The sequence below is a fragment of the Chelonia mydas genome, chromosome 17 (assembly GCF_015237465.2).
Source record: "Chelonia mydas isolate rCheMyd1 chromosome 17, rCheMyd1.pri.v2, whole genome shotgun sequence".
NCBI lineage: Eukaryota > Metazoa > Chordata > Testudines > Cheloniidae > Chelonia > Chelonia mydas.
The window spans coordinates 13,554,605-13,568,499 of NC_051257.2; the positions used below are offsets into that span (position 1 = coordinate 13,554,605).

The 13,895-nt window shown below is 41.2% G+C and overlaps 1 protein-coding gene across 6 annotated transcripts in view; it reads right to left on the reverse strand.

Annotated features, from left to right (window-relative positions):
* GALNT17 (polypeptide N-acetylgalactosaminyltransferase 17) overlaps positions 1 to 13,895 on the reverse strand; it is a 279,198-nt gene that overhangs the window by 8,606 nt on the left and 256,697 nt on the right. For 4 of the 6 annotated variants that reach the window (XM_007054159.4, XM_043530936.1, XM_043530937.1 and 1 more), the window contains 3 exons: positions 10,210 to 10,395; positions 6,707 to 6,844; positions 4,915 to 5,010 (listed from right to left, as the gene is read on the reverse strand). In XM_007054159.4, the coding sequence (XP_007054221.2) occupies positions 4,915 to 5,010; positions 6,707 to 6,844; positions 10,210 to 10,395 (420 nt within the window). Of the gene's footprint in view, positions 1 to 4,914; positions 5,011 to 6,706; positions 6,845 to 10,209; positions 10,396 to 11,721; positions 11,855 to 13,895 lie in introns of those variants that run through there. The other 2 variants (XM_043530939.1, XM_043530935.1) reach the window with 2 other exon arrangements.

Consider the following 13,895-nt stretch of genomic DNA (forward strand, 5'->3'; position numbering starts at 1 on the left):
AGTTGGGTAAGCCTCACACTCTACAAATGCACTGTTGCATCATTCAGTTTGATCTCCTCATTTGTAAACCTGACATTAACAATATACACTCTGATTACTATTTCTGGCTGATTGCTCCTCGGTGATGGAAGAAAGTTAATTAGACTTCTTTGGACCTGGGAAATAAGTCGTGATGATGTTCCTTGACTATCAAAAAATAATATAGAGTTGTTTAGCTTTTTCTGCAGAGGCCAGCTTCTCAACTAGCCACAATACATAAGAGTACAGTATTTTCTTTTTTAAACAACTCAATCTAAATGCTACTCGTCCCCCAATGATACACCATTCTTCTGGATTATTTCAGTATTAGTGGCTTTGTCCCAGGGTCCTGCTGCTTAACAAATTTGTTTGAGGAAAACATTTCATCCTATAATTAAAGGGAAGGAAGGCACTGCTGGATGGACATTATCTTGTTTTGTTTTATAGTGCCTTCTATTATGCCCGTATATCACCACAGTTCTGTCACTCCAATGACATTACTGTAATACACCATCAAAAATACTTTGCAGTAATGATATATCACTTAAAAGATGCAGCTAACAGAAAGTGAGTCCAAGAACAGATTCAATTTAATTACAGGATAAAGGGATTCTTCATCATTCACTCTTGGTGATGAATTAACCTAGAAATGAATGAAAGCCTTATATGAAAGAAGAGAGGAAGGAACGCTAAAGGGAAGATAAACAGAGGAAAACAAACAACAAAAAGGGAGACAAATGCGGCCATAGAGATACTTTGAGCAAAAGCAAAAAAATCTTATCGGCAATACAAGCTGCACTATGCGTCTGACCGCAAGGCTCTGAAGCCAGATTGCATTTTACCAGAACACCAAAATCACTGAGCAGACAAATCTATCTAATGCTTTGGCTTGTAAATGTTTGCTTTATGTGCCCAAATGCCATTCTCTTTTTTTGAGCAGCTGGGCATACCATTAGATGCCCACATTAATTGGGGATCATTGTTTCTTTCATGGTTTGGAGAGGAAAGGAACAACGTGGATCAGAAAGAAAAATCTGCTTTAAGCTGGTTTCCTTGAGCCTGCCAGTCAAACAAACAGTAATGCAACATTTTAATGCAGATCACCACATAGGAAAAGAAAACATCATTAAGCTTAATAATAAAAAAAAAAAAACCAGTGGAAGGAAGAAATAACCTGCTTTTAGTCATTCATCTCAAAGTCCAAGGTTAGCAGGCAGTATCAGTTTAGTTTCTCATAGTCAAACTTAAAGGCATAAGCTTCCGTCTACAAAGTGCAATATGCAGTTTGTGCATAATTTGTTATTAAATGGCACATTCACAACAGTGGCTAAGTTACACTTAGTAAAGAGAGCTACATCATTGGGTGATCTAGTTTATCCTTCCCTTTGTACAAAGAATAGGATATCCATCTTCGCCTTAAGGCTTAACTGTGAATTGATCCCATGCTAGGTACAGGTGGCCCTACAAAAGTTTTCAGTTCAGCGCGAGCTGGTATCCCATCACGGAGATGTTGATTGGAACTATTCTACCCTGGTGAATCTTCAAAGGTCAGGCAGGAAATATTTTGAGGATGGCTCTCTTCGGGCATTTCTGGCACATGGGCAAATGTTCCAGCTGAAAGCCAGAAGGGAAGACTACTTGTATCTGAACACATCAGAGCCCCTGAGATTAACCAGGGCCTTTACAGCAAGGGAGGCTTCTATTTATTCATTTTCTCGTGTATTTATATGGCCCCTTTCATCATACTGTCCCATCGCTGCATAACCTTGAATATATTTATCTTCCCAAGACCCCTTTGAGGTAGCTCAGTGCTGCTATCCCAATTTTACAGATGGGGAGCTGAGGCAGAGAGAGACTAAGTGATTTGCCCAAGGTCACATCTGAAATCTGTCCTGGAGCTGGGACTTGAACTCAAGTCCTAGGTTAGTGCCCTAACTCGAGTACCATCTCTATGGGAATAGTGTTGGTGAACCATGTGCCCTGAAAGGTGAGCTGAGCAGCCAAGCCCATTGCTGGTCACGCCACGAGGGCCAATATCAGGCCCATTCTTTGGGCAAGTTACCAGTCACTGGATCAAATCTACCTGACACCAGGGCCTTTCTGTAAACTCGAATGCTACCATAATCATCTCCCCTTTCATAAAATGGGAACAACAATATCTCCTTTGTAAAGAGCTTTATGATGGACAGATGGGGAAAATACTATAAAAGAGCTTGATTATTATATGCAAGTGCTACCACAAGCAAGAGGACAAGAGACCATTTTCAAACATGAGTTTGACAAACATCTCTGGTAGTCTATCCTACCACTGCTAAAGCTACAGTATGGAGCCAGAGCATGGCTGGAATCAGTTAAATGGGCTGGAACAGCCTTTTGCTCAGCCAGAAAACTAATGCTTTAGCTGCAAATCTTTTCAGTGAATTAATTACCTCAAACAAGTTTAGGAACCTTTTGGTCTTGCAGGAGACCTTTTTCCCCCCCTCGCACTCCTTTCTGGTGTATGTGAGAAATTGATTTCCTTAGGCAAGCTTCTTATTATGCAAATATCTGGTGAGCACTTACTGTGATGGTCTTTATTGTGTTATATTTCAGAGTTTTGATCTTAATGAATGCAATTGCAGCCCTGAGCGCTCTCATGTAACACTGATGGAAGAAACAGCAGAATAAACCTTAGAGCCTCCCTTTCTCACAACTTCTAATGAGAACCTCATTGACCAGAGAATAGAGATGCTGGCTTACAGAACAACTGGGACCAGGAATTAAGACTTCACCCTGAGTCCTTGTGGGATGCTTATGCACTTTTCTTTTGAGATGAAGAAGGCTTGATAGGGAACTTACTTTGTAGGTAGAGTGAACTTGTCAAACAGTGGCAGTTTATAAAGGCACCTTGGATCTCAGATTCTATTCTGCATAGTTTTTTATACCCCCTTATTCCTGTCATATCGGAATGCTTTTCAGTGATGCATTAATCAAGGTGTCATGTGTGGCTAATTTTGTTGCTCATCCTCTGCCCAGGGCAAGAACTGTGTGGCAGTGTAGTGCTTTGCTTGGGTAGAGTTGTTTTTAAATCTACCATTAGAAGACATGGTCATGTATAGGGTGATATACATGATGCTGTCCATCTGGAAGACAGAGGGAATCAAAAAACTAAAACCAACATAGTAGAGCAAGGGAAATAATATACATCACATGCAACAAAGTTCCCAGAGCCTCTGGAATGATAGTCAGTCCTTCCTCTCCAAAAAACCCCACTCAAAGGCAGATGACTTGCCTTCTAATAAATAAAACTCTACCTGGATGTTAAATATGCCTAGATAGAGTGGATCTTGGCACACTTATGGTCCAGGAAAAGTTTTTCTAGCAAAAGGCAAATGATGTAATCCCTTCAGTTCAGATGTTGAGCCAGAGGAGGTTGGGTGAGTAATGCCTGACCTGATTGTTCAGTGCTATGCACAAATTTTTAGTAAGGTAAAAAGGAGAGCAACAGAAAAGAGAATTATGACAGATGAGATGCCGGCAGGTTTGCCTTCCCAATTCTAGCTGTAGCCAGTATCTACTGGTGCATTCATTCTCTGAGCACATTGACTGTGGAACATGTGATCTGTATCCTTTCCATCTCACCTCTCACTTGATTATGCTCATATAACGATGGGTAAATCTCAAGCACTTCAGGAGGCTGAAGTTTGATACACACCCAAAAACTTGGATCTTTAGCTAAATTATCTGAAAAACCTCTTGGGTGTATATATAGAGATTGAGCTGCAGATCCCACGAGAACAAGCTCCAATAGTCCCTGGGTTTGGTCAGGCAGGAATTTCATGATTACTGGTGTCTCCTGCTTTTGGTCAAGCAGGAAAAAAATGAAACAAGTGGCCTATTGTATTATGGCTCTTTTACTTCCAGAAGTATCATGAACTTGCTTAGGACTCTTCATTCATATCCCACCTCAAAATGCCCTTCTTCCATGGAGATGAAGGAAGGTGATGTACCTGGCACATGTGACCAGGACTGCGATCCCCGGTTAAGAGGAAGCACAAAAGTAGACACACAGGTCAGAATGAGAGAAGGATGCAAAGTGACAAAGGAGCCTTGGCAAGTTATTCTTGGAGGCTTGCAGATCTTGGAAGCACAGCATAATCCCCCAGTTTTAAGGATAGATGCAATGGCACTGTTCGTGCAGTACCTGTTCTATGGCAAAACATAGGATTTCCAACTCCAAGGCTGTCCAGCCAGGACTATTCAAGTGTAGTGAATTTACTAGATTTCTTTTTAAAGTATCGAAGGATAAAATTATATCACAGCCACCATATCACAAACGCACACCATGACAGCAACAAAAGTTAGGTAACTGATCTTTAGCCCAGAAGGTGATTTGAATTAAGACAATGGTCCAAAGAGTCTTTTGGTTGGCCCATACTTTCTTGGGCAAGTAAGAGGTGTCCTACAAGCATGAGGCTAAGGTCTAGTAAGGCTTCATCTTAAGTCCTTACCTAGTTGAAAAAAAAAAAACATTCTAGTTATGCCATCAGAAAAAAAATCCCACCACCGTTTGCTTTGTTTTTCCAGGGGTCTCTTCGTCTTGCTGGCATATGAACAGAAAAATAAAATGCCTTAAAATGCGTTGCTTGAGGCATGTTCGATTTTGCCGATTGGCTATTTGCTTCGCCTAGCTCTCTCAAGATTACGGTAATTTAATTTGGAAAACTGCTCTAAGTAAATGGAAAAAAAAAACATACCCCCCCCCCCGCCCTCTTCATTCTTAACAGGAAGACCAGCCTTGTCATTTGAAAGTCTAAATGGACCAGACCCCACCTCACGTCTTTATTATGCTTTGCAGCAATCTCAGCCGATTCTCTGTTACTTGTGCAGACTGTACAACAGAAAATAAATCCTAACCTGAGGTCCCCAGCCGTGGCACGGATACAGTATTGCTGTGTGGTTCTCCTGCGGACCCTGGTCAAGGCATACCTCTTTCGCTTTGTTGTTACGAAGCTGTAGAAACAAACATTGCATATTTATGTATCCGTCCCTTACAGGAGGGAAGACTGGAACTCATGATCACAGTGAAGTCCCTGGCCTTTACTGTTATGGAAAAGAAGATGCTTTACACATCGTTGGCAATAGGTTTGTGTGCTGCATACACGATAGTTTTAATAATAACTTGCATTTATACAATAGCCACCACTAAAAACTATTGTTTACTGACAGTTGCAATGATTTCAGTTGCCTCTGTATTTAGGATATTAGACATGTGTGGTGATATGTTTTCAAGTCTTCCACGGTCTGGTGTGGGGGTCAGGGTAGCACTCTTTATTCCTTATGCTGAAGTTCTCTAGAAGCCCTGAAATAAAATTCAGAGTGTCTTATGTGGGTGCAGTGATGGAGTGTGGGGGAAAAAGGACACCAGGAACCCTTTTCATGCTACCATGAGAGAGCAGGATGGGACCCAGGCCTAGCGATTAGGCAAAAGTCCCAACTCCTTTGCCCAGGGGCCCAGAGGATGCAGTCAGCCATCTTGGATACATGGTCAGAGCTCTCCGCTCTTGTGCCCATGTTGCAGTTGGCAGCAAGCACTGGCAACACCCCTTTTCGGAAGAGTAATAGAGGGCATAGGGGTCAATGCAGTGCTTCTTGTGGGCAAGACTGCAGAGTGTTTATAGCTTTTAAATCATCCAGATCATAATGCTCACCTAAGCTGCGGCTGTGAGTGAAACTGGTGCAATCTTGCCATTAGTCAGGCATTTTTAAGGAACTTAGGAGAAGGGTGGTAACGGAGAGGTGGGAAATGATGTACACGTATGCTACTGGCCTGAGCGGGGGTGGGGGGGGGGGGGAAGAAGAGAAATTGAGGAAACTGAGAAGAGCTTTTAAGGTCAAGGAGAAGCTTGCACATACTAATACAAGACATCGTGTTAAATTTATACTGTAAAGTGAATGAAGTGTTGAGACATGAGTCAAGCAATGAGATTTGCTCATGTAGTCATTTGTTCTCCAGAATCTCCCCATATAGACCAAGTGAAGTTATATCACACATTAAAAATTCCTGTCTCTATTTTCAGCTTAAAAGACATAACATTGGTGCGGGACATGTTCTTGGGATTCATGACCAGCTGGGAATCCTGGGCAGTTTTGGCAACTCTGCCCAGGCAGTCACTATTCCATGGGAAACATATTGCAATGGATTATTACTTAATTACTGTGAATAGCTGTTTTTATAATTCTCATGTGATCCCAATGCCAGTCAATACTGAATTCCATCTCTTTACATGGCACAAAGGTATGGCTTTGGGGCAAAGGATTACACCCTATAGAGCACATATGTCCAGGCCCCTGCAAACTGGCAAAAGTTAGGTCAAGTGTAAGTTAAGAAGTTACTACAATAGGACAGCACATTCCAAAAAATATTTTTACACACACACACACGCTTATCCAATGGAGTTAGAAGGGACCATGCACAATATTGTGGTAACTATTTACATTTTAGAATATATATGGGACCCCAAAATTGGGAATGAACCTAAAGCTCAAAACATTACAGGGAACGGTGAACAGATTCTAAAATGCAGCTCTTTAAGTTCATCTTGAAAGGGGTTTCTGATTAGATACACATTGGCATGCTCATGTGTCATATCTTTATACAGTACGATACTTATCAGTGTGCGTTAAGAACATGCTTAGTCTTAATTACCTCCCCATAGGCAATAGTATTATTGTATCTCCTCATTTCTGGGTAAACATGGTCCAGGTACCACTGGAAATTCTTACACTTTAAGCTTTTTCTTAATGCTTTTCTCTCTGAGACATCCCCAATGTCAATGCCTGGATTCTGAAAAAGACAGACACACGCGGCACCTTAGGTAAGAGTTTATTCTTGCCATGTTATTTAAGGGATTGGATTTCCTTGAGTTTTGATATGGTTGCTGAACAGCTTGAAGATTTCCAAGCGCCGCTCTACATACAGGTGAACTATGCTATTTTCAATCCCCCACCCCACCTATTTCTAAAAAAACCCTTGTCCAAGCAGGTTAATAGAAAGGCAAGTATCTCATAGCCACAAACAGGAAGAAATATACATTTTAAAAAACATGTTTAAAATCATTCTTTCAATTGTCAACACCTCAGTACTCGACAGATTGAGGCAAAGTGGGCAGGAATTCAGAGAAGACAAATAAGATTTAGGAAGCTGGAAGAACTGATTCTGAGGAAAGATTAAGAGACTATTAAAGTCAGTGGGCTTTGGATCAGTGCCCAAAGTGTTCAGAAGAACTTAGTTCCCATTTAGGCACCCAAGTAAGAGTCCGTCTTTCCAAAAGAGCTGAGTGACCAACGTGCTGATAATCTGGCCATAGGTTATTAGAGTTATTAGACTGAGTGTTGAGCTCTCGTGAAAATCTGGCCCCAGTTGTGAGGGCTGTACGCTTAAAAAGCTGTCCCTCCTAAAAGAATGAAATTTGTGAAACTTTGCTAACAGATGGCTGAAGAGCGAGCATGTTTAGGAAAGTGTAAAAGACAGACTCAGGGCATCATGGGGGGGGGAAAATAACCAAGAGTAATAGAATAAAATTACGGAGACAATTAAGTTTAGGTTGAACCTCAGGAAAACCTCCTGACAATTTCAACTATTATACTTGAAATAGTCTCCCAAGGGAAACAGTAGAAGCCCCATTACTTGTGTTGATTTGAAAATGAGTAAAGCTATTGTATATGTCCCAATGTGAACAATCCTACAGTGGCCAGGAAAAATGATTCAGATTATTCCCATCTTTAACTTCTTTAAGTAATTTCAAGAACTAGAGTAATAGTTTGGTCTGAGAAATTAGAGGCATGATACAACCATCCTTATTCCTTTAAACAGGAGTCTTTTATACTTTTGTATTTTCAAAGTTCATTAGATTCAGTCAGGAAAGCAATTTTCTAGGACAACACTTGTAATGATCTTCTAAGGAATTGTTCACTCTGCTTTTCAGAAGAGAGCATTTTAAAATGGTACCAATAAGTAAAACTAAATATGATTCAATTTAGTATAAAATTGAAGTGAGCTGGGATGATGTGCTAAGCAGGCCCATAAATCAGTCAGACTGAAATATTCAGAGCATGGCGTTTTACACGGAGCAAACATGTTCCACATTTTATATAAAAACAAAAAGAAGGGGTCAATACATGTTTGCACTGAGGAAGTTTTGTAATGGTTATGAACAAGGTACTTTAATAATGCCCATAGAAAATTCCTGAACCATTTGAAAAAGACTCAGCTGCTCTTTTAAGACCATTTCTAGTGAGATTCCCTCTGCTCCTTAAGCATAGAACCCTACTGCCCTCAAAGCTTGGGATCTGCTCTCCCTGGTGTGCTCCAAAAACCAAAACCACTCAACCCAAATGCAAGCCCCCCAAAGAAACTTTTATTCACTTACCTCTTACACAGAAAGGTCTAAGGCTTGGGTCTGAGCCCACTCAACTTGCTTAGAACCCTGTCCCAAGTTAGACAGGAATGACTGCAGATACAGCCAAAGAAAAGCCAGAAAGCAGTCAGACTCCTGATATCTTTCCTTCTTCATCACAGGCACTTGGAGTACTCACAACACTCAGATCATATAAGCCCCAGCTCATCTGTTTCACAACAGCATTTTAATTAGGGACCATCTGCAGTCCCCAGCACGTCAAATCAGGAAACCCTTTCAGAAGGTTAGTACCTAATCAACTGCACCGAGGAAATACTCTTTGTTCTCTGACAAAGAACAAAGGCTATGTTACTGCGTGTCCAAATGCCAGTAAATCTCCTCAGACTTAACCTTTCTTCAGACTACAGTGGCAGCACGCTCATCCCTCAAGGATGGTGTTTTCTTACAAGCACACTGTATTGTAACAGGACCAAAAGCTGCTGTACTAAATGGAATTCTTTATTTGGATGTGCCCTATAAAGCCCAAGCATATATTTGGCAATCCCTCTGCAGGTAAAAGCTCCTGTTGAAGTCAGAGTGACTCCTTGAAACTAAACTTTAATAAGGGCATAGGTAAACAACTCTGTTCACTGGTGACAAGGCCACTCAAGTCAATAGTCTTCCCACGTATTTCTATGGGAGTTGGATCAGGCCCTATCTAACGTTCACCCACAACTGCTACTGGAGACATGAAGTACTACAAGCTGAGGCCCCAATCCTGTAAACTGGCCCACAGAGGCAGACCCTTATGCCTGTGCAAAGTCCTGTGAAGTTAACGGGGTTCTGCACAGAAGCAGAGGTTGACCCACACAGATCAGATTGCAGGAATGTAGCCTTTGTGAGTAACAAAAATGCTGCAAAGCTGAGTTTGAGGAAGCTCCTGGCTTCTGCAGGGAAGCCACAGGAAGTTGTCACAAGAAAGGATTTAACTAAGAAGTTTTTGCTAAAACTCAGTGTTCAAGCATTTATGTGAAATAAACATAGCCATCAAGGATATCACAATGTATTGTACTATTTAGAGCAGCTACGCAAACACTAATCTGTTGGAATTGGAGCCCATTTCATGAATAGCTGTTCCATTGTCTTGGATGTTTGCGTATCTAAGGCATCTGTAAACATGGTTTCTAAATGCTATTTGTCTCTAAACTGTAAGGTCTTCAGGGCAGAGACCCTGCTTAGCCTATGTTTGTGAAGCACTGTGTTCAAGGCTGGGAACTTGGAATAGAAATGGTTTTTCCAACAATTTTTGTAGAATACATTCTCAACAGAATGAGCTTGGGCTACAAGTTGGAGAATTTACAATGGTGTTATTATGGAAGTGATGGTTTCCTGTTACTATGGGTCTGTGGAGCAAGGCATGCAATGTATATTCACCACATGAAACAGTGTGTTAAAAAAACATTTACTGACTGTGCAGAAAGATTTGATCATTTGCTGTCTTTAACCCCACAGAAAGACTAAATTTACTGGGTAACGTCAGTGACATGAATACACAGTAAATATGAATTGAAGCGTGAGGCAAACAAATTGCGTGTTTAATCTTCAGAAACAACAAGCCAGACCCTCAGCTGGTGTTAATCGGCATAGCTCCACGGACTCCTATGTCCTCCAGTAATACCCTCCAGCGAAGTCAACGGAGCTATGTTTATTTACACCCTCAGTCTCCTGATGCAAAAAGACAGCTCTGTACTGTTTATGTAAGATCTTAAAAAGATAAGAGGTAAGACGACATGAATCGAGGGACAGACTGCACCTCCAGTGGCAAGTTCCACGCAATGTAAACGTGAGACTTGTAATCGTCCATCCACACTTCGGCCACTCGCAAAGCGTTCCGCTTGGTGTAGAAACCAATGTTATTGTTGTAGGGCTTCTTCTTGCGCTCAATGTGAGCGACTCTGGAGCACGGCAGGACTTCCATGCTGCCACCACACAGCCACACCTGAAACAGACCAGAATAAGACACGCAACACATTGGTTTAAGGACCGAGTTTTCAGATCAGAATCCAGCACGTTAGTCTCTGCTGCTCTCAGAGTTCAATCATCCAAAAATGGAAGAGAAGGAGAAAGAAGGGCTGTTTCTCTCCCCCTCCACTCCCCCACCCCATGAACTACCACCGTCTGTTGACCGGTGTGGATGGCAGCGTTGTCTGATAAACTGAAAAGGCTCTGTAATACCTTGGAGCCCAATCCTTGCAAATACTGTTAGCGTAGTGCTCACCACTGTAAATCCTAATTAGACTACTCATCGTAGCAAGCACTCTGTAGGGAGAAATCTGGGCCCTATTGAAAATCAATGGCAAAACTCCCAATGGACTTCAGTGGGGTCAAGATTTTGCACTACATTTGGTAAGTGCCTGCAGGATTGGGCCCTTAGTTTACATGGCTGTTACTCTTGACCAATAGAGTGTACACACCACTTTTTATTCAAGTCATAGTGGTGTGTGACGTATCTGCATTATTGATGCTGTCAACGGCACCAGAGGTCTGGAAAGGGCCCAACAGGCTCACTGACTTCAACTGGAGACTTTCCATTGGTTTGGATCAGGCCTTGAATTCAATTCTTAGCCATGTCCAAACCTGGGAATCTGTTGGGAAGGAAGCAAAGCCCTAAGCTTTTTCCACAGCTGTAAGTGCCTAGGGCTTTCTGGGTGACCAATGGAATATCAGCAATGTTTGAATCTACAAGAAAGGTAACTCAGTGAAACAGATTGTAGGGACAGATTTCTCTAGGAAACATTTGCTCATGCTTCCCCCGCCCTGCCTAGGGTGACCAGATGTCCCAATTTTACAGGGACAGTCCTGATTTTTGGGTCTTTTTTTTTTTTTTTTTTTTTAAATATAGGCTCCTATTATTCCCCACCCCCATCCCAATTTTTCCACACTTGCTGTCTGGTCACCCTACCCCCACCTAATGGTTTAAAGTTCTTTAAATCACAGTTTATATTTTATTACAATAACTTCAAGTCTTTTCTCTCACACAGAAATGGACTGAGGCATACAACAAACAATATATTCTTCCCAGAAACCTTTATGTAAAGTCTTAGCACACCTGTACTCTACAATCCCTGCTTTTTCCCCCATTGTTTTTCTCCATCTTAAATTGATAACGGATCATACCCAGGGCTCTAGGCACTGGACAGTTATGGCACAAAACACATGCCAGGGATGCCTAATGATCATGGTTGGGCCTATTTTGTGGTGTTATTCATTAATGTTTTGCATAATTATTACAGCACCCACAGTTTGATATTATTTCCACACCCACCACTTTTTATTCCATCTGTGTTCTCCAATTTACATTGGCGTCTTTCTGTATGGCTCTAGATAGTGCTGGGATACCAGATGTGCCATGCCAGCCCTGCTGGGTCAGATTCTGATCTCCATTACCCTGCAGTAAAAATCGAGATTAATTGCATTGGCCCAAAAGGCACACAATTCTAGGAGACACACAAAAAGAGCACATATGTGTATCCATTCAGAACTCTATGGCTACACAGAGGTGGCCCTTAAGAGCTCACCACTTGTATCTAGGAGATACTACGGTAAGCTGCTCTAGGAGTTATTCCCTTGCACTTTCCTACGTTAATAATGCCCAAACTGAAAATAAATATTTAGTTATCCACGGCAATTAGCTAGTTTTTAAGAACCTCTGCTGTTTATTCAAATGGATAGGTTCAAACGCCTGTTTTCATGCACAAATGCGGAACTACAGTGAGCAAGTGCGCATCTTCCAGGAACACCCTGTAGCTAGTGCTGTACCTTCCTTGCTCTCAGCAGCACATACACCCTGTGTATTATTTGTATTCCAGTAGTTCCCAGGAGCCCAATTCACGTATTAGGGTCCCACTGTGCGAGGTGCTGCACAAAACAAAACAACCCCCCAACACACCCCAAATATACCCTGATCCTGAGGTTTGCCCTTGACTTCAAACACCACCAAAACAAAGACAGAATTCAGAATTGTGTCACTTTTCATGCATCTGAGCATCCCTGCGAGCATATTTTATTTCAGAACCACCACATTTCAGTGTTTCCAAAAGGAAATATTATGGGATTTCAGTTTCAAGACAAATTTTCAGATTTTGGCTTTTCATCCTGATTGAGGACAGAGAATAATTCTGACAACATGAAAGTGTTCACAGAACTAAAATTCTTTTCCCCAAACACTACTACTTAGTAGGCTTGGGATGCAACTATTATGGTCTTGTGTTTTACTCCCAATCACAAACTTTTCATAGGGGACAAAAAGTTTGTTTCAGGAATAAATGTACAAAAAATGCACATATGGTAGTAAACTAAGGGATAATGTCTCAGGTATCATTTGAAGGGCACTGATGTGTGTATGTATACACACAAGTCTGTTGCAGTAAGATCAATAAAGGTTTAATTTAAAAAAGGAATTATAATATGGATGACCATGCTCTACGCACAAATAGATCAAGCTGTCATAATAAAATAAACAAAAATGGACACATCTCTACCAGATATTTCCTACCTGATGAGAACGGTAGCAGAGAGAAATAATTCCAATGTGATTTAAAACCAAAATTTGTTTAACTACTTGTATTTTTATAGAACTTTTCATCCTAGAAACACTCGTATCTAAGTCTTACCAAACTCCTGTGAAATAGGCAAATATTATTAGTCTTCCCTTCTGAACAATGAGGACAAGGCACAGAGCAGCTGTCACTTGTACTTGCTCACACAAAGCCAGATTGGGTTTCCCTTACTGACACTGGTGGGTAGTGAAGTGGCTGCACTGAAGTGGTCCAGAGGGACTAGACAGGGAATAGAATCCAAGTGTCTTGCCTTCCCTTCTTGTACACGAAGCATTAGATATACTTCTTTCAGTAAGTTCAAATTGATCTATTTCATGCTTATCTATACCTGTTTACAAAGGACTAACAGTAACTTACTTTGAACATGGAGTTTCCATATAGGTGTTATTGGAGCAAAGAGAACAATATCTGGACATCTTCCTACTGAGAAGTACAGGACTAACCTTCCAATTAAGCCATCTTCCCAATGATCCCAAGAGCCACTTAATGTGGGTCTTAATGTGACGCAAGTGCTTGAAATGCCAATAAGCCTTTAACACACATTAGTACTTAAAGCTACCTATATGTTGCCATGTCTTAACCTGCCTTAAGTCTTTAGACAGCTCTGCACATGTAATTGAGAAGTTCATTGGAAAGGGCTGTGTTTCATTTACTCTTCACTTATATCCTTGTTGAGTGTCTCTCAGTTAAGCTTTCAAATAATGGGGATGGTCCCCAGGGAACCAGTTTAAGTGGATTTCCCAGTTAAGTGTATAGAAATCTAGATGTCTAGATCATAGAAAAAAACCCTCTGCCACCATGAGGCATTGTTTGCTACAATAACTCATATTAACTAGTTAATGTGTCCCACACAGTTACATTGACTGTATGGAGGATTTTT